We start from the raw sequence: 18,469 nt of genomic DNA on the forward strand, positions 1-18,469 counted from the left end.
AAATTACAAACAAAATGTTCTTGTTTACTTTAGTGTAACTTTAAAACTTCAGCCAAACACCTTAATGGATGTTCTGTTATTCTAAAAATGGAATTGAATGTCTATTCAACATTCAACAAAATTAATCTCTGGTGTAACTTCAGTGACTTAACTGGAATTCTAGCAGGAATTAATTTGGCCTCCTATGAACAGCTCAGTGTGCGTACTTGTTATCTGTATGTGTTTCTGTGTGTTTATTTATGTGTTGCACTGGCCCCACAGCTGGAAGAAGGATGGATTCACATAGGGTACCCAAGACTTAACAATCAGAAGAAGCAGGTAAAACAACTGTTAGAGTGCTGTAACAGATGCTGTCTTTTCAGGCTGCATAATTCATACACAGTAATGTTAGCTGCAACAGTTCAGCTCAGTAGCAACACCTCATTATTTTATCCCTCAGTATTTATTCCTATGGTTGACGCTTCATGAAATTACTGCTAATGTGTTTATACAAGGGCAGATCTGACACAAGTGGGAAGAATTTAATTTCCCACTCATTCTTTCCTGCTGATGTGTCCTCTTCCCCTGGTAGAAGTGGCAAGTGTAAATAGTTAATTTGCTTCAATTATGAGCCTGTCCTGCTAAATTAGAAGCAGCAGGAATATGAAGAGCCAGAATTATACATATGAGGCAGCTGACAAATCCTCGGAGCTCACAAAATCAAATCATTTACTCCTCATTGGTGCTCAAAGACCCACTAGATAAAAGCTGCAGTTTATTCTTTAACATCTGATGGAACTCGGATTGCATGTTACCAATACTTACGTGAAAAGAAGTCCCTGTACGTTCGTGTCAATCTTTGTGATGCTGTTCCCATTTTCGCTATAACTCACAAGCTTTCAGAGGTTTCTATTTTGGGCACTGAAAATAACCCAAACTGATTTGGGCACAAAAAATAACAAAGCATGTTTTACAAGTTTCTCTTTTGACCACAGGGCCATAGCAGTCCATTATCTACTTCTGGGATGAATCAAGCAGATCAGGAGGGGTTTTTGAAGTAATGCTGACCAACATTTCACATCTCCAGAGCTTCTCTCATGATGTGAGACACCACAAGTCAGATCAAAGTGGATACAAGATCAGTGTTTCAACAGGTCTTGGCACCACCTGGCTTCTGGTGGCACCTACCCTAGCTCCTCCTCCTTCCCAGGGTGTGATGCCATTCTCCAAGGAATAACTAACACATTTGTAAGACTATGATAATACCTTCAGTTTAGTAGATAAATGATCACAGAGGGTTTAGCTTTGTTTTATTTTTTAAAAGAGAATAGGAAGAGAAGGCACATCTATGTGTGCACACTGCCAAAGTGAATTACAAGCAAAATGAATTCAGAAATAGGCACAATAGACAGCAACCTTGCATCTCTCCTCCCAGCTACCTGAACCAGCAAAGTTGCTTTTACCAGTGCTGCATTTTAGGTGTGTTTGGAAGATACACTGTTTTTCCTCACAAATTTCTGTATTGAAATTGCACCTCTACCCTTTGAAGCTCTAGACGAGAGTGTCAAGAGTTTAAAACAACTGATCCTCGTCCTGGTGTATTCTCCTTCTCCCTTTCTCTGAAAGCATCTGGGCTTAATGAGCTGAAACACAAATAGGCCAAGAACAGGCATACATTCAGTGTTAATACAACTCATGTCTATATTCACATATGTAAATTTATATCTTCAGATTATTCTATTGCCCTGGCTTCTACAGGGCCCAGCCCTTGAAGTCCTTGATTTCTACTGGCTCCAGAGGAGAGCAGTGTCAGGATCCCTGCTTGCAATGCAGTTTTGCTGCAGGACCTCTGTCACCTGACAACTCCCACTGCTACTCAGAGCTGAGCTGAGCTGAGCAGGACTGTGCTGGGCACTCGAGATGGGAGACCTTCCCCTCTGTCACAGAAAAATATAGAATTAATGTCACCGTAGGAGTCACCTAGGTCACCATAGGAGCTGCCACATCTTACTCTGTGTAGGCTAATACAGACTATCCTCTGCTGGCCTCCTACCCAACCTCCTGCCCAGCAGCTTGGTCTTCCTCCAGCCTCCTGGGAGCACTTAAGTCACGGGGAACATCAGACACCCCATGTCCTGGGTGGATTTCTAATATCGACTTGCAGCATACAACAGACACAGCTCCTACGGAAATATTGCACAAGGACACCAAGTTAAGAAATATTGACTTTAACTCCACCTTCTTGTTGTACTTGCAAGCAACTGGGCAAACAGGACCCTGGATTCCAAATATTGCTGTAACAATGTGCATAAATAATAGCCTTAATTTTCGACTTATTCTTCTTCCACACCTTTTGTCCATATATTTGAGCTTGATGGGAACATGACTTTAAGTCATTTGCATACAAAACTGGATTTAGGCCCAATTATTATGCCTCCATTCAGGCTCACATCCTTGTTTTTTGAAAAAACGATACCAGCAAGTGGAAATAATCACCACATAAATCATATGTCTAATGTCACTTCTTTTGTACCCAATTTTCATTCAACATGCTTCTGATAAAGTGTACAGTCCTACTGCTGTAAGCTGCAAACATCAAGACTATAAGGTCAGATTTAGGCCTGGCACAAATGGCTGCAATTTTCAGTGATCTCCATTGAGTCTCACTGTTTGTACTAGACCTGAATTTGGCCTGTGATCTTTCCTTTACATGCCAGAAAGACTGAATTCTTTACCCTAAAGTTCTAATATGTCATCAGTATCTTTTTCATGCTCTACAGTCAAAGAGACTGCTGAGCCGTATAGCTAGCCCTGGGCCTCTTTCTGTTACTGTATGTACCTAGATTAAGAATCAAATGGTAACATATTTCAGTATCCATTAAGCAATTCTGAGCATTTTTTTCCTGACTGCTGTGGGAATATCTTTCTCCATATTTTAGATGTGTGTGTGCAGCTCTAGGTGCCTTTGCTGCAAAATCAGAAGATTAAAACTAGAGATATGTCTCCCACTTGGAAAAAAAAACAAGTTTTCTCTATGAGCCTAAGTATTTAGGGCCAGGAACTGTGGAATTTAATTCTGGATTGCAGCCTACTGTATTTTATCAGATGACATTCCTGTAACTGTAGCCCATGAAAGTGACACTCCCATGGGTTATAACACTACAGAGACCAAGAAGACAAAATCGGTCGTGCTGCATTTTAATTTACTACTTTTGCATATACTGTTTTGGGGGGGTTCTGGAACACTTCCACCAAAACAAATGCGGGCACTTTTACATCATTTTAAAAAGACAAATATAACTTGCTTGCAAGTGTCAGCTCTGAGGACATATTCACAAGATAAACGGAAAACTCCCCCTTCTTTGTCATCCTCCTACCATCTATTTAGGCATAGCCAGGGAAGTAGCATGGTTCTTTCTAATGTGCTTTGTCAGCTAGGAGACACACAGCTTTTGCAGACTTCTATGAGACACAAATTCTGAAAGTCTCTTTTTCTCCTAAAACCATCAGTCAGTTTAGTCCACAGTCTCCAAGTCTCTAGTATCATCTCTGCTATCAAAGGGGACTGGAGTCGCAAGCAATAATCTTCCATTAGCAGCTGATACTCAAAACCGAGGACATGGTTGCAGGTGTTTGAGTGCCTGTTTGGCTCTTTTGATGACTGGGGGAAGAGAGATCTGTTCTCCTGAGGAACTAAGGGTGCAAGCCATGTGAGACAGGGTAGTAATCCAGCTGCCTAGTGTGTTGTGATGTATCGATAATCCTCCACAAGCAAGTTGAGAGGAAGTTCATTGGGAAAAAATGACTAACCAGAACAAAATCTTAAGACATTACAGGTATATTTCAGCTATATATATCAGTGATGAGGTTCATATTATAGAACACATAGAAGAGCACCAGAGACACAAAGCCTGCCTCAAGGAATTTATGATCCAAAAAGACAAGAACTAAACAGCAGTTAAAATACATAAAGCAAAACATGAACAGAAGTTGGCATCATAATACAGAAGTGCTGATGTTCTACTGTGGTTTTAATTTTGTAAATACAGTATTTGTGAGTGGTTGTCCTATAGCTCACCACCCCTGTATCTCCAACTGAAACTTTGGTACCAGGCTGTGAGATCCCAGGACATTTGTTTTCCCTGGTGGCCTAATTCGAAATCTGTCTTATATATTTATATGCACAAAGTAGAGTTCTGTACTTGATCGTTTTGGAAAGTATCTTCTTCTGTATTTCTGCATGTTTTGCTAAACAGTATAAGGGAACTTGAAGTTATCTTGGAAGTTCAATTAAATAAAAACTTGTGTATTCTGCTGTCTATATTTGCATTTGTGAAGCACAGTAAGAAAATAATGCCAGCAAGTTCCATTTATAGACTAATAATGTTGCCTTGGTGTTTTGGAGTTTATATAATATGCTGTAGAGAATAAAAATAAATTAAACTGACCCACCCTGCATATACAGAAATTATTATTTTTTTCTGCCAACATTCAATTTCCACAACTGGGACAATATAAAAAATAAAATATCGTGTAAGGAAACAAATCTGAATGGGCCTTTACTGCCTGAGTGACAATCAGTTGACATTCAATTATCATGTTAATTGAATTAAAGTAAGATAGAAATTACTTAATTCTATAACTATATGCTCCTGTCAAGTTACTTATTTAATAATTGTTGCTTGCTTGATGGAGGACAGGAAAATGACCTTATAAGAGATTTCTGAGATGGTAAAAGTAAAATTAAATATTCCCACTATACACTATAGATAAGAACAGAACCCTGCTTCTTCATACAGGAAAAATGTTAAATGTATTATTGGATATTATGTGTTTCATAATTTGGCACTGTTTTAAGCATGAAACTCAAAAGAGCTTCTACTATTTTCTAGACCACACTTGAATGATGGTACAAGCCTTTTTCATCCCCAAAAGGGCTGCAAGGATGCAACTCTATTACACTTACTACAACACAAAACTATTTAAGCCTGAGGGCTAAAAATTCTCACAGTTGCATTAAAAAAAGATGTTGGGAGGAGCAGCTGACTCACTCGTACCTGTTTGAGGTGCTGCAAGAAATGTTGAAGACACTCCCCACTTGTCCTGCCTTCGTAAGCCCCCAGTACAAGTTCAGTCTAGAACAAAGTCAGGGAACTGGTACCCACTACCAGGGCCAAATTCATTTGCCTTCAGAGAAAAGTATTGACAGCCAGACCTTGTTGCTACTCATATTACCAAGTTGTTACTCCCAGACAAGCAGAACTTAGCCTAATGTTTAGTCTAAGCCAATCAGAAGTTCCAAACCCAGCATGAGGATGATTAGTCTACTTGTATGCTGACCCAAAGAGTGAGCACCTTCAAAAGGACAATAGCATATAGACAGTGAGAGCTCAAGCTGTTGTCCTCAGAGGACATGCCAATGCCCTCAACAGGGGCAGAGTGGTGTGAGCTGATCACCCTCCAGACAAGCCATCCTGCAGGGACCATTCTTACCAATGCAAAACATCAAAGTGGGCTGGGGTCATCCAAAACTTTTCACCCTTCAGTAAGGACGTTTTCACTATAATGACCTTCTGTTACATCGTTAAAATTTGTATTACCAGGGAAGACATGGTGTTCATGTGACTGTTACTCAATCACCAAAAGAGTCAAGAAAAGAGGCCAAATCAGTGTGTACACTGAACATGGTAGATGCATAGGTAGGAAATAATTAAATAACAACTGTGCAGTGATGCTCCTGTGAAGTAGTGATATTTTAAATGGAGATTTACAGAATCGTTGTTAGCTTCATATTATTGAGTTAACCTTGTGCAATATGACTATTTGCGGGAAAAGTCAGGTCCCAGAGGAGTCTTTCAATTATGCTGTGACTGTAAGAGCACAGCAGGAGTGTCTGTTTTTTGTATTTGTGTAATGCAAAATAAAACCCAGTGTGGAAGCAGTAGATACATGATCTTTTGAAGAACATTATTCTGTGTAAAATTCTTTGTTCAACTGTTTTTTAAGTTGGCTGTCAGAATGATAGAGACATGGTAATATACAAAGCAGTATAACTTAGTCTTTGTTCTGTAGGTCAAGCTGAATTCATTTCAGCAGCTAGGAACAGACTGTTGACTAATTTTTTATTCATTTTAAAAACAAACAGTAATTCCCCTAATAATCACAAGCAATTACAACTTAAAAAGCAAATTGCTACTTTTTCATTTTTTTTCAGAACAATAGGAGATCAGCAAACACTATATATTTATCTTAATCTGGAGAAATTACAAGGGTGCAAAGATACATTTGCACAACTAAAACCAATTTTTTTCCCTCTCTGACTTTATATGTACAATTTGAGAAGCCTAAGACTTCTCTGTTTCCATTATGATCTTTTGCTTCCCGGGGAAGCAGCCTCTGAGTTTTGCCAGCCCATATCTGAGTTTTATTCTGTGTCTGAAAGCAAAGCCTCAGTGAAACAAAAAATTGTTTCATGAACACATTCTTTATAAAAATGGTGTTGTACTGGATTGTTCCAGCTGACACTAACACTCTCACTTTGTAGTCTGCAACTGTATTGTCCTCTGTGTGTACACTCTGTGCTGTCAGGTCCTCTCCATTACAGTACTGCTAGTTTTACTGGGGAAGATCAAAAGAGAACACTTTAGAGTTTCATAAAATTTATCTTTCTGGGAAGAAGATGTTCATGTGTGTTTTTAGCTATGGAATTCAGCTCCAAAATTGTCCACCAAAATAGCTTTGCCTGTCTTTTAGTTTTGAATCAATAGCCCAGTAAACTAAGTAGTATGGAATGGGAGGGGGAAGGTGGATAGTCTTTACTCTCTTATGGAGGCTTTCTGCAGGTGGCCAGGTTGTGCATTTGGCTAGAGAACTGGACAGCAGAAACATTACAGAAATATTATACAAAATATTGTATAATATTATGAATCCCAAATGCCCATCCACACACAAATAAAACTCAGGAATATGATTTCAAAATTGTGAAATATAACAGCAATTAAAAAGTACATTTTCTTTCCCTTTATTTGTCTCACTCGCTTTTAAACCCTTAGATGTTTTTTAAGCTTTTCCTTTCAACAAAGGAGTCAGTCCTACTTAGTCACATGAAGCCAAGATGCATGCATGACCCCTAAATCTGCCCTTTTAGGAAGAAAAAACCAAAACATGAAGTAGTGAGAAACTCATGACAATATTTGCAAAGAGAATTGCTGACTTGTTGCTGAATCTGTCATTGGCGCGGCTAACAGCAAGTTAGCTAGGCTCCATGGCTCAGAAGCTGGTTCTTCTGAGAACTTTCAAACTTAAATATCTACATATGCTTCTCTAACATCATGTTACTGTAGTGCCACGAGGTCCTGCCTAACCCCTAAACCTGCAGATAGTCTTTGATCTTGAAATCTGAGCAAAATTGAAGCGATTCTCCAAGGTCTTTAATCTATTATGAGATTGTGCACATGCCACATTTAAAATAATTTGGTGAGTTGAGAGAAATGTACAGAAATAGATACATGCTCCTGAGAAGTTAATTAGACCGATATGAGATCAAGAGTGCGATAACAACTAACATTTATTATCCTTAGCAGCTCCATGAAGCTTCTTTGACTGCCCCCAACAGTTTACCCAGGGAAGAGAAAAAGGCTCTTGGTTGATCTGCGTGGTGTTGTCATCTCCTCCTTCATTTAGCTCAAATGTCTTTCTGCACATTCTCATCTTCCCCAGAGGGTTTTGACTGATCTCACAAGTGGGAGCCAGTGAAGAGGCCCACACCTACTGTCCCCCATCCCTAAAGGTCCCATTTGAAAGTACGCCCCACACTTTACTTGGAAAAATTAAACCTGAGATACTATAAGGAATATTGTTTTTTCAGTACTGCTGGGTAGCTAAAGGGTGTTTCAGAATTGGAACAATATTTTCTTTGAAATATTTGATGTTTATTATTTCACTCTTTAAACAATATGAGAAGGAAAGCCTGTTTACTTAGAAAGACATTATGAAGATGCATGAGACACACTGATGATATATAAAAACAAAACCAGATTAATTTACCAATGTGACACTCTTTGTTTTTAGGTATACAAAAAGAAAACTGAAGCTGCCAAGAAGGAATATCTGAAGCAGTTAGCTGCCTACAGAGCAAGCCTTGTATCCAAGGTAACACAAAATGTATATACGTACACTCATATATATAGTGACATATTGCAAACTATTTTCAGCATTTATCTGGTGCTGAGCACCATAGTATTTAGTGCAAATAGCCTTGTTTGTTATCAACTTAACCTCAGGTTTAAGTTGCAAATGCTAAATAAACACAGTCATCTCTCCATGGAAAGATATCCTTTCCCTTCTGGTCATTAAGACAGCACTTCTTTAGTTTTGGAGTAATATCCCAGTTCAAAAGAAGAAGGAGATAGTGGTAAACAGACCTCAATATAACAAACACGCCATGCCAGGCAGTCACCGTGCTACTTATAAGGGAAAAAAATATATCTTACACAACATGCCTGGGTTTGGTTTTGTGGGGGTTTTTAAGTACTGATTTTTACCTTGCAATCACAATACAGAAAAATTCAAGCTCAACTGACATTGCAAATTTTTGTAAGAAAATGTGAATTTACATTTTACATCCAGCAAGCCATTTGTGTGAGCACAGCATAGGTCACCATTAGGACAATGATGGAATGTTCTTTACTGGAACACACCAGTGTATCCCAGGTAAACAGCTAGTAGCAGTTTTCTAAATTGATTTATTCACTCATTCTTAATACCCATAATTTTTCAGTAGACTCTTTAAGATTTTTAAAATGCTTTTAAAGATGCAGAAGAATGTGAAATTACTGCACTGTGTCAATGAGAAAAACCAGTTAAGCAACTATTGAATCATACCAGTTAGAATCACTTGGTTTGGGTCTATCAAAACGAATATTTTGTTCTTAAGAAAACCAATAAAGAAAACCAATTTTAGAGGCAAAGATCACAGTAAGAAGGACTGTCATATACATGAGTAGAACTTTTTTGTTAGTTTCAAATTTTTTTGGGGTCGTACACAATACTTCTCTGTATATTATATTAATTTGAACAGGGAATCACTATATGATTAGCCATACAAAGACCTTTCATGCATCTTTCTACATTACCTTAGTATTTGCTCAGTGCTTGTTCTGAATTTAAAAGTCTGAAATACGGGTGTCACCTTACTAATTTTTGGGGGTTGTGTCTTATGCATTTTAATTTTTTACCTACCATCATAAATACCGTGCATTTAGTTAAAGTGATTTACAGGGTACCTTTAATTTCTGTATTAAGATTGTTTGGTTCCAGAAATACTCATTGCCTTCAGAAAGAATACCATGTGCACAAGCAAATCTTTTTGAAATAGCTTGCTTATTGGCGAAAGATAGGTCTAAAAAGTTAAAAACATTCCAATAGTTTTCTAAGAAATGCATGAAGCCAACTTTTCACTTGAGAAAATTATTTAGATGTCATTATTCAGCACATCATGGACTGTTTATGTTACACTCTAAGTAGCTTAATTTTGAAATGTCACATATACAGAACGAGATTTTTTTAGTTTGGTTTGTTTTTTTAAGAGAAAAAAGTATATTATGGCGTTTTCTGAGGTTTATTTTTAGAAAAAAATTGGAAGATTGTTAATTAGTTCAGTGCATGAATCGATTTGTGCAAATATTTAAATTTGTTGTTAGTCAGAAAAGCACTGAAGCATTTTCTTAACTTTTCAGCAGTTATTTAAATTCTGCCCATAATTTAATGTTTTCCTCTAGTGTGGAAAGTATAAAAATATAAACTTAATGAAGCTGAGTACTGATTGCTTACTCTCATGAACACACTCAGTGAATCTAACAGAGCTGGCATGTAACTAAAGCAAGTCCATTTTGAAATAAGGATGCAAAATACCCACTTGTAATATAATATCAGTATATTCTACATTATCATTATTAAATATTTATGTGGCACCAGAAGAGTTGTAGTTCTTTAGACAAGCCTGTAAGCATGATGAAGTATATATAATACATTATTAAGATTGTTTGGAGTCTACATGGTCTTTTATACCCATGTGTTATATTATTATCCATAAAAGCTACTTTTAGACAATATTATTAAGATTCCAAGACCTCAATCTCAAAAGCTTAGACATGCCAAAATAACATACCTTTACCAAAAATGCTTTAATAGAATATTAACAATTTGCTCACATTATATGTTTTATACTTTATACCTCACCCTATGTGAGTCTCATTTCATACACTTATAATCAGGTGTTCATTCTGGGTCCTCCTGAGTTGTATTTACTGCATGTTATTAACCTTGCTTCTTTATAGGATTTTCTATGCTGCTCATCCCAGCAATGTTTTAGTGCAAAAATCCTCACTAATATTTGAGAGCAGGAAGTTTATATTGTCCGTATTTTCAAACTCGACTAAATCATTGTGAAATCAGGTGTTCAGTAATTTTAGGTGTTGTCCTTGAGATGTTCAGTTGTGCTTCACATCAGGACATCCTCTTGCTATCCAGATGATAGGAGTTACCCAATTATCAAGCTTTCTTCCTTATCCCCTCCCAGAGGATAGTAGGAAGAGGTGGGCACAAGCAGGCAAGGGTGCTCCTCAGGCCCCCTCTGTCCAGTTCAGCAGCTGCTCTACTTCCCAAAAGATCTGCTTCCCAAAACAGCTGCTCTACCCATTTCCTAACTTTTCAACACTGATTCTGCCACTTTTTTCATGAAGTATTGCTGTTTTTTAAACAACTAGTGAGTGTGTATGAATGTTTGTGTATGTTTTTCTGCATTTATTTGTGAATCTTCTCTTTTTTAAAGCGAGGAATGGACATATGCCATGTTCTGTCTCAGTGCTCCAGATTTGGAGTTGAATTCACTGCACCCATCTTGGCCATTTGAGATTCCACAATAGTCAAAACAGAAGATTGCAGGGAAATGGGGTAAATCTCATTTTACCAGGAGATTTCTTTGCCTCTGCCTGACAGTGAAATAAGGACATTCAGATATATTGTTTTTCATTCCAAGCTGTGAGATTGAATGGAATATGAGGTGGGAATGATGGCCTTCTCCATGATACTTGGCCATTTGCCCCCTCCTCTTCCCTCTCCTTTTCTCCTCCACTTTTCTCCTCCCCTCTCCTCCTCTCCCCTCTGTCAACGGCAACTTCAGTAACAGGATTACCAGCCCACTTCTGGTAGACTTTTAAATGCTTTTGTGATGTCTTTATAAGGTATGGCTACCTCCCAGTAAATAAGATAAACGTATGATTATATAAATAAGTCAGCATGGATTAATGCCCATTCAATTTATCAGTATATTTACTGTGTTTTCTCCTTTTTTATGATGGTTGAAATTAATGGGTCCGTTGTTGAGTTTGTTCATGTGTGTAGGAATTGATATGTAAAGTAAAAACACATAACAAAGCATTATATCTTCTGCTATGCAGATTGCCATATTGCTTATAGTACTGACTAAGCCTTTGCATTGTAAACAAGTGTCTTTATATTTGCCCTTAGTTGCAACTTTTAGTACTATTCAGGTCCAGAAATGCAGTCTCCGGTATCTGGTAATTTGTATAGCATTACATAAAATGCTGTGAATTGCAATTTTACTTTTTCATAAAACAAGCACTTTTTCCAGCTTAACCAGCCTTTTTTCTGGCTGACATTAGAGTTTTTGCTGCATATTTCAAATATATATATATTTAATACATATATATATGGGTAAATGTTAAATACTGTATTATATATGTTCATCTATGTATATTTATATAACAATATATGCATATTATGTATTAAACATGTCTAATGTATTTATGTGCATATAAGTGATACATATATGTATGTTAAATATAGCAGTACAAATGCAACCTTCAATAGTACAAAAAAGTTTCTCTTCCTTGTTTTATTCTTTTTTACTGAATGAATCTTTAGTTCTCTCTGTGTAGTGACAACTTCAAGTTTCATGCAGACGTATTTTAGTGACTATGGCTGAAGCTAAAACCTGTCAACAAGGAGAATATTATTCAAATTCAAAATGCTCAAGCATATTTCAAAACTGATGTTGTATCTAAGTCAAAGCAATGTCCTCACTTGACTTCGTAGTGAATACACTGGACATTTTTCAGTTTTGTGGACGGTGCAGATTCTTTGGACATGTAAAATTGCTTTTGAATTATATGGCAGACTTAGCTTTTCTAGTCCATCATCTTGCAATTGTGGTTCATAAGAAAACTAAAGGTCATATCTAGTAAGACTGGCATTGCCTTAATTCCATTAGCACAGCAATTTGTAACCAGGGAGTCCTGGGCACCCAAAATATCTGGCAGACTGCCTATGTTGTAATACAAATGATCAGCCTAAGGAATTCAAGTCTCTTAGGACTGCAGTGAATATACATGGAAAAGTATACCTACTTGTAAAAAGCAATTGACCTACTTGTAAAAAGCAATATGGACACCATGATAAAAACCAACCAAACAAACAAAGAAAACAAACACCAAAAGCAAAAAGCAAAAACTACAAACCCCAAACCGAAACAGTAAAATTGGTAATAGTTTCCCATTTTGTGTGTGTATGTATGTGGTGAGAGCACCTGCCTAACATATAAAAAGGCAAAAAGATATATCAGCTCTCCTAGATCAAGCATTTCCCCACTCCTAAGTAATTGTGGATGTGCAGGTGTGCTCTCTCCACAATTTGTTTTCTGTAGCTCATTCAATCCCAAATTCTTTTCTGCACAACAGCCAAGCTTCAGATGTAAGGGAGCACTGCATCCTGGCTCATTCCTTCCTGAAATAAGCAGCTGGTGGGGTCTAGGACATTGCTTTGGGGAATAAAATTCCTAATATCTCTTGACAAGAGTCAATGACTGAACTGTCTTGTCTCCTGGTCAGTGCTTTAACAAGTTGGCTGCTGCATACAAGGAAAGCAGCATCCCTTCTGCTGTTGGCAGAAAGGCACCTGGTTCTGAGAACAGCTTTTCCTATGTTATATCTAGCCCCAGTCCATACAGATGTTTTTGAAATTTCATAAACCAGTTTAGGCTGTTCTCAGTGAAAGCATAAGAGAAAGAATAAATAAAAATAGGGTTATGTTTGATGCATGTTTGGAGGGTTTTTTAGTAGCTAGAAGCTGCTACGAGGCAAGTGGAAATATTTCCCTTAAAATAATAAAAGGAAATCCCAGAATGATGACATACACATAGATTTTTTACTTTTTTCCATTAAACATTAGAATCCCTAGCTGGGAAAACTATAATGTAAGGCTTTTAAAGCAGGTAATTCATGCTTCTGTGATACCTCATTCTTTCATTATTTCTGGAGTTGATATGATGTAGTCAGAAATTTTCAAACAATCATAAATAAAATTATGCATGTGCAAATATTCGATATATCAGAGTATCTGGTAAGTGAACATATATATTGATAAAACAATTGTCTAATCTCATAATAACACAAGTCCAACCATTTTTTGTCTAACAAGGAAACCGACTATCTACTGCGGCTGAAAATATAGAGCAACCTATATTTAAGTTAGTACCATGAATTTGATTTGAGGCTAAATCATGTGATGCTTTACATTCAGCTGTGCAGAAACTGAGAGATGCTCTCACATAATTTCTGCCAAAAATGGCAGAAATGTCTTGAGCTTGATAGAAGCCAGATTTTGATTTGGAGAGCAACTGTGTTTGGTTTCGAAGTGAGTTAATAAAACTAGATTTCAGTATTAACCTAGTGCTTCCATTTGGGGAATTAAAACACTTGTACCAAATTAAAGTTGCATATCCTTTATCACATGTACCCAGGTTACATTCATAAAACATCCATTTTTACTCACATACCCTAAATGAATCCATGCCAATCCTCTGTAGATGATGACAAAATGTATATTTAGATTTGAAGATGTTCTTCTGAGCCACCTCGACTAATTAGAGATGACAACCCATGGCTTACTCCTTTGTTCTGAAATATCAAGAATGTGTCAAAAAGCTTTCTGAACTCTCTAGAGTCCCAGATGTTGTTATTGCAATAGGTGACTGGAATTAACAAAATATGAAACGTCATTTGCTAAGAGCCTCTTGTGACTTAGGTAGGAAGGCAGCTGTACTTCAAATATGCATATGAAGTTATCTACCATAGTGTGTAGAGTTAAGTCAAAGGAATCTCTAAAGGAGTTAAAGAGCTAAGCAGGAAAGAGAAAACAGTGCCAGCAAGGAGCCTTTCTCTCATAAACAGCTTCACAGGGGTATTAATGAAATGGTTGAGCCCATGCAGGCTAGAAGAAGGGATTCTTCTCAAGGACAGGCTTGGGGTTGGAAGTGACCTAAAATGTCAAAAACGTTAAAAATGGACAGGATTATGAGAACACAGAAAACCTGAGAGAAGGAATAAGCAATTCAAGATGTTCCTTCCACCAAAGAGACAGCAAAGACAGCAGATGCAAACTTAAGCTTAGGTAAGCTTTGTAGGAGCTGCATAAATTATGCAGCCAATTTTCTTCTCTCTACCTCTTTAATGTCACAGTACTGAAGATAACTCACTTTAAGCTGAGTCAGGCCTGCTAAAGTTTGTTTACAGTCTGCACAGCCAGGACCATCCTGGTACTAGCTGACATAATCACTGCTGTTACCTGAATGTAACCATCATTCTGGTCACAGAATCAAAAAATTGGTGAATTCCTCAGCATGCTTCAAGTGACACCAGTCACTACATGTGGGAATGGCACCATCATGAAAAGGGACAATGTGGCAACTATGTAGGTTTATGACACATATTCATGTGAAACCCGAATTAAGTTAAACTCTTTTTTAGGCCTTGAAATACTCACACAGTACATGTTCCAGTCTATAGAGAGAGGATGCCAGACGTCCGTTTCTCATTTAAAGAGAAGCACCTGTTTCTCATTTAAAATAAAACTGTGTTGCACCATTTTGGCTGTGTAAAAAAAAAATTCTGATTTTGGAATATGTTATGTTTACCCACAAGTAAAGCTGTTTGGTTTTTTTGCTGTTTGCGTATTGGCCATAAGGCTCACTCTTTTGCCCTTCAAGAGGTCTCTCAGCATGTATTTAAAGGACACATGGGCATGGAATAGTACAAGAACATTTACTGAATGTTCTGAAAGTACTGAATGTATTTACTGAATATTGTACTACAAAGGAGAGCTTAATTGGTGTTGTTAATAAAGAAGCATTTAGACGATATCTGATCTGTAAACAACTGAAATTATATTGTTCCAACTGAATGGCTTTGATCATTAACTAATTTTGTGAAATCAATAGAACAAGAAAAAGAACTCTTTTTTTCTCTGTAAATAGAACATCTCTGGTTTCTTTGAAAGAACACTACCTTTTTGATTTTTCATTGCAAGGAGCAATATTAGTTGAGTACTGCTTTCTAGAGTGACATTATTACAAAAGTCTATTTAGTTCCCATACATTATGGCTGTATATTGTATGTTATAGCAGATAATATATATGTAGTATCCTACAGTAGATAAGGATGCTGAAGATAAAGCATTTATGCTTTATGTAAATTGAAGATATTCATAGGCATTATGTGTGTATATATCTATATAGTCCTACTTACTGGCAGCATTTCTAACAAAAACTGCATTAACGTGTTAACAAATGAAATAAGTAGTTTCTAGGTATGCTTCTGAAGAAACACAGGTCAAAAGTACTGGGATTGATTCTCCGCCTCTGTTAGGCAGATCCTACTTGGTTTTCATAAAAAAATGAAATGGACCTGCAGATATTAATACTGAAGCAACAATAACAGTGTTGGGCTGTGATCCAAATTCTGTTGGAGTTAGTAATAGAAGATTTTCTTTTAAATTCAGTAGTCCAAGGCTCAGGCCCCTAGAGTGCTGCCTTGTTAAAACATGGCCTTGCTTTACTTTCAACATGGATGTTGTTTATGTTCCAGCTGAAATGGGGTTAGAAGTGCCAACAGTAGCCAGAAGGCAGTCACAGGTTAGAAAGAGAATCAATACCCATGTAGGTTTCAAGTGCTGTTTGGTTACCCAGATACAGAGGTGAGCATTTAAAGTGCGACTTTTCAAAGTGGAAGTAAAATTATATCCCAAAGGAAGCTGTGCAGATGCCAGAATGGCATCGCCTAGGCTGCTGCTTTTTTCTCTGACACAAGTAAATTGAGCAGGATGCCTGCACCAAAAATTATTTCTTGACCATAAGAGTGAGTTGTATGTTATACGATGAGGGAAATCCCAATGTCACTTTCCTCTAAGGAACAGACATACTCCTTGTGCCTGAATCCAGGCTGTGATAAGGAGGACCATTAGTCCCAGGGCAGTTTTCAGTAGAAAAGAATAGCACAACTATTAAGCTTAACCCCTTAACCTTATATAATTCTTTAATTTGATAATTAAGCATAAGGAGTTTCGGCACACATTAGGGGAGTAGAAGTAGATGAGAAAGTTCTCTTTGCTCTAGAATTGGAAGGAAATGCACAAACTTAATGAAAACCATGGGGAAGAACTTGATTCAGCACTTTCCAAACTGTGCAAAATTATCAACTCTGAACACTTTCTCTGAAGAACATCACTCATTAGTATCATCACACATTTCCTTGAAAATACAAGTAAAATAATTCTGTGGACCAAGGGTCATGAGCCACCAGTACTTTTAGTTAATATAATTATATTTGTTATCATCGGAGTTACAGTAGTACTTATTTTTTTTCCGTCCTTTCCCTACTTTTTTTCTACTTTCATTATCTTTCTGTTCAGATATCAAAATGTTCTTCCCTCTTTTTCTTTGTGTTTTGGTAAAACTAGATTCTTGGTTGGGGGTGGGGAGGAAAATGGCTTTGCATTGTGACAAAGGTGCAGTCATACTTTCTCTGTAGCATTCCATTGCTTTGGCCTACCTATGTTGTCTTCACCTTCTGATTTTTTATTTTTTTTAAATTTAGGCAATAGTATTAGGTGATGATGTTAGTTGGAGAGACAGGTCCATAGGAAATCCTTCTCCTAGCCTATCCTAGAACTTGAAGATCTATAGTAACGCTTTGACCTGATCTCTAGTACAAGTATAAACCATGCAAAGAGCATAAATGACTGTCAAGAAAAACTAATTTGTGGCCCTAGTGTATATTCGCTAATCTATGTATGAAATACTGCCACCCACCGTATACTAAATATAATATTCTGTCACCCTCTAGTGGTGAGTCTACACCACCATTCTGATAATAGTGATCAAAGATGTTCTCACTGGAGATCTAGTAGAAGACCTTGCTACCTGCAGGAGATCTAAGCCCCAATGTTTGGTGGTCTGTGTGTACAGATTTGTAATTTTGGTCTCCACTGCATATATCTGCAAATGAATTGTATTCTAGAACTTAATCCCAAAAATCAGAGATGTAAATTGTGTTGGTTTGGAGCAGATTAACTAGAGGGTTTTGGGGGCTTTTTAAATTATTTCTGTGTTCTTCTCCTTGGATAAGGCAAGAGAAAATTTACTGAATTCCAACCTGCAAAGTTGGGGAACATGACTGTGCATTTGAAGCCCAAATTTGCTGATGAAATCCCTTTGTTCTTAATTCCTAGTTTTACCCATGATATAAGTCCTTATCTAAGACTGTCTGATGCTTTACTGGATACGTGCAATTCCCATTCAAGTCTGTGAATGAAGTAATTGTGTCTGAAAGGGTAGCATGACATGCATCATATATGCCTCTTGGTATATTTCACAGTAAAGTAACGTAACTAAGCCAAGGTATTTGAATCACCTATTCTATTAGCTTCAGCAATACTTACAAAATCTGCATTTCTGACCTATATGCAGAAAAAGCTGAAGGTGCAGTATTCTAGAGAAGAGCATTTAATGGGTTCATTTATCAAGATTCCCAGTAACTGGTAGTATTGATGCGATTTACACGATATTGGGCAATTTGGTTTCACATCACATATGATTCAAAGTATTCTAAGTTACAGTAAAATACTTGGTCTTAAACTGAAGTGTAGTGCTTTTCAGTGGATCAAGAGGTGATGAAACATATACAAAGCTGATTCATAGCTTTAGACAACTGAAACAGTCCATTTTGATTAATTTGCGGAGCTCTTCTCAGAGGTATAATGAGTGTTATTCATCTCTGACCAGAGACTGTACAATTCCTCTTAACATAATATGATATTTAAAGTATCAATACTGTCTATATATCTGTAATTTTGTCAGTATGGGCCATGCATTGACCTCTTATGTGTGAACTCAGAATTGCCCAATAATTAGATTGGTTCAATGTATCTTTGTTAAAGAGGTGTATGGCAGCATCTTTGTAGTTACAAATAAAGTGTAAGTATGTATCAGTATGTCACAAATAGCGCTGCAAAGGTTTTTTGATACCTCCTCACCAGGAGGAATTGTTTAAGCAATCTACACTTCGGGAGCAATTATCCCTGCTTGGCCTACACAGAACCTGCCTGCTACATCATGGAAAGACAAACTGTTTTCATG

At 37.2% G+C, this 18,469-nt stretch overlaps 1 protein-coding gene across 3 annotated transcripts in view; it reads left to right on the forward strand.

Moving 5' to 3' along the window:
- The window catches only part of TOX (thymocyte selection associated high mobility group box), a 223,750-nt gene that overhangs the window by 189,101 nt on the left and 16,180 nt on the right, over positions 1 to 18,469 (forward strand). For all 3 annotated transcript variants that reach the window (XM_027719426.2, XM_027719425.2, XM_027719427.2), the window contains one exon: positions 8,050 to 8,130. In XM_027719426.2, the coding sequence (XP_027575227.1) occupies positions 8,050 to 8,130 (81 nt within the window). The remainder of the gene's footprint in view (positions 1 to 8,049; positions 8,131 to 18,469) is intronic.

This window comes from Pipra filicauda, unplaced genomic scaffold, assembly GCF_003945595.2.
Source record: "Pipra filicauda isolate LSUMZ 115617 unplaced genomic scaffold, ASM394559v2 scaffold81_size6448238_pilon, whole genome shotgun sequence".
NCBI classification, from domain to species: Eukaryota; Metazoa; Chordata; class Aves; order Passeriformes; family Pipridae; genus Pipra; species Pipra filicauda.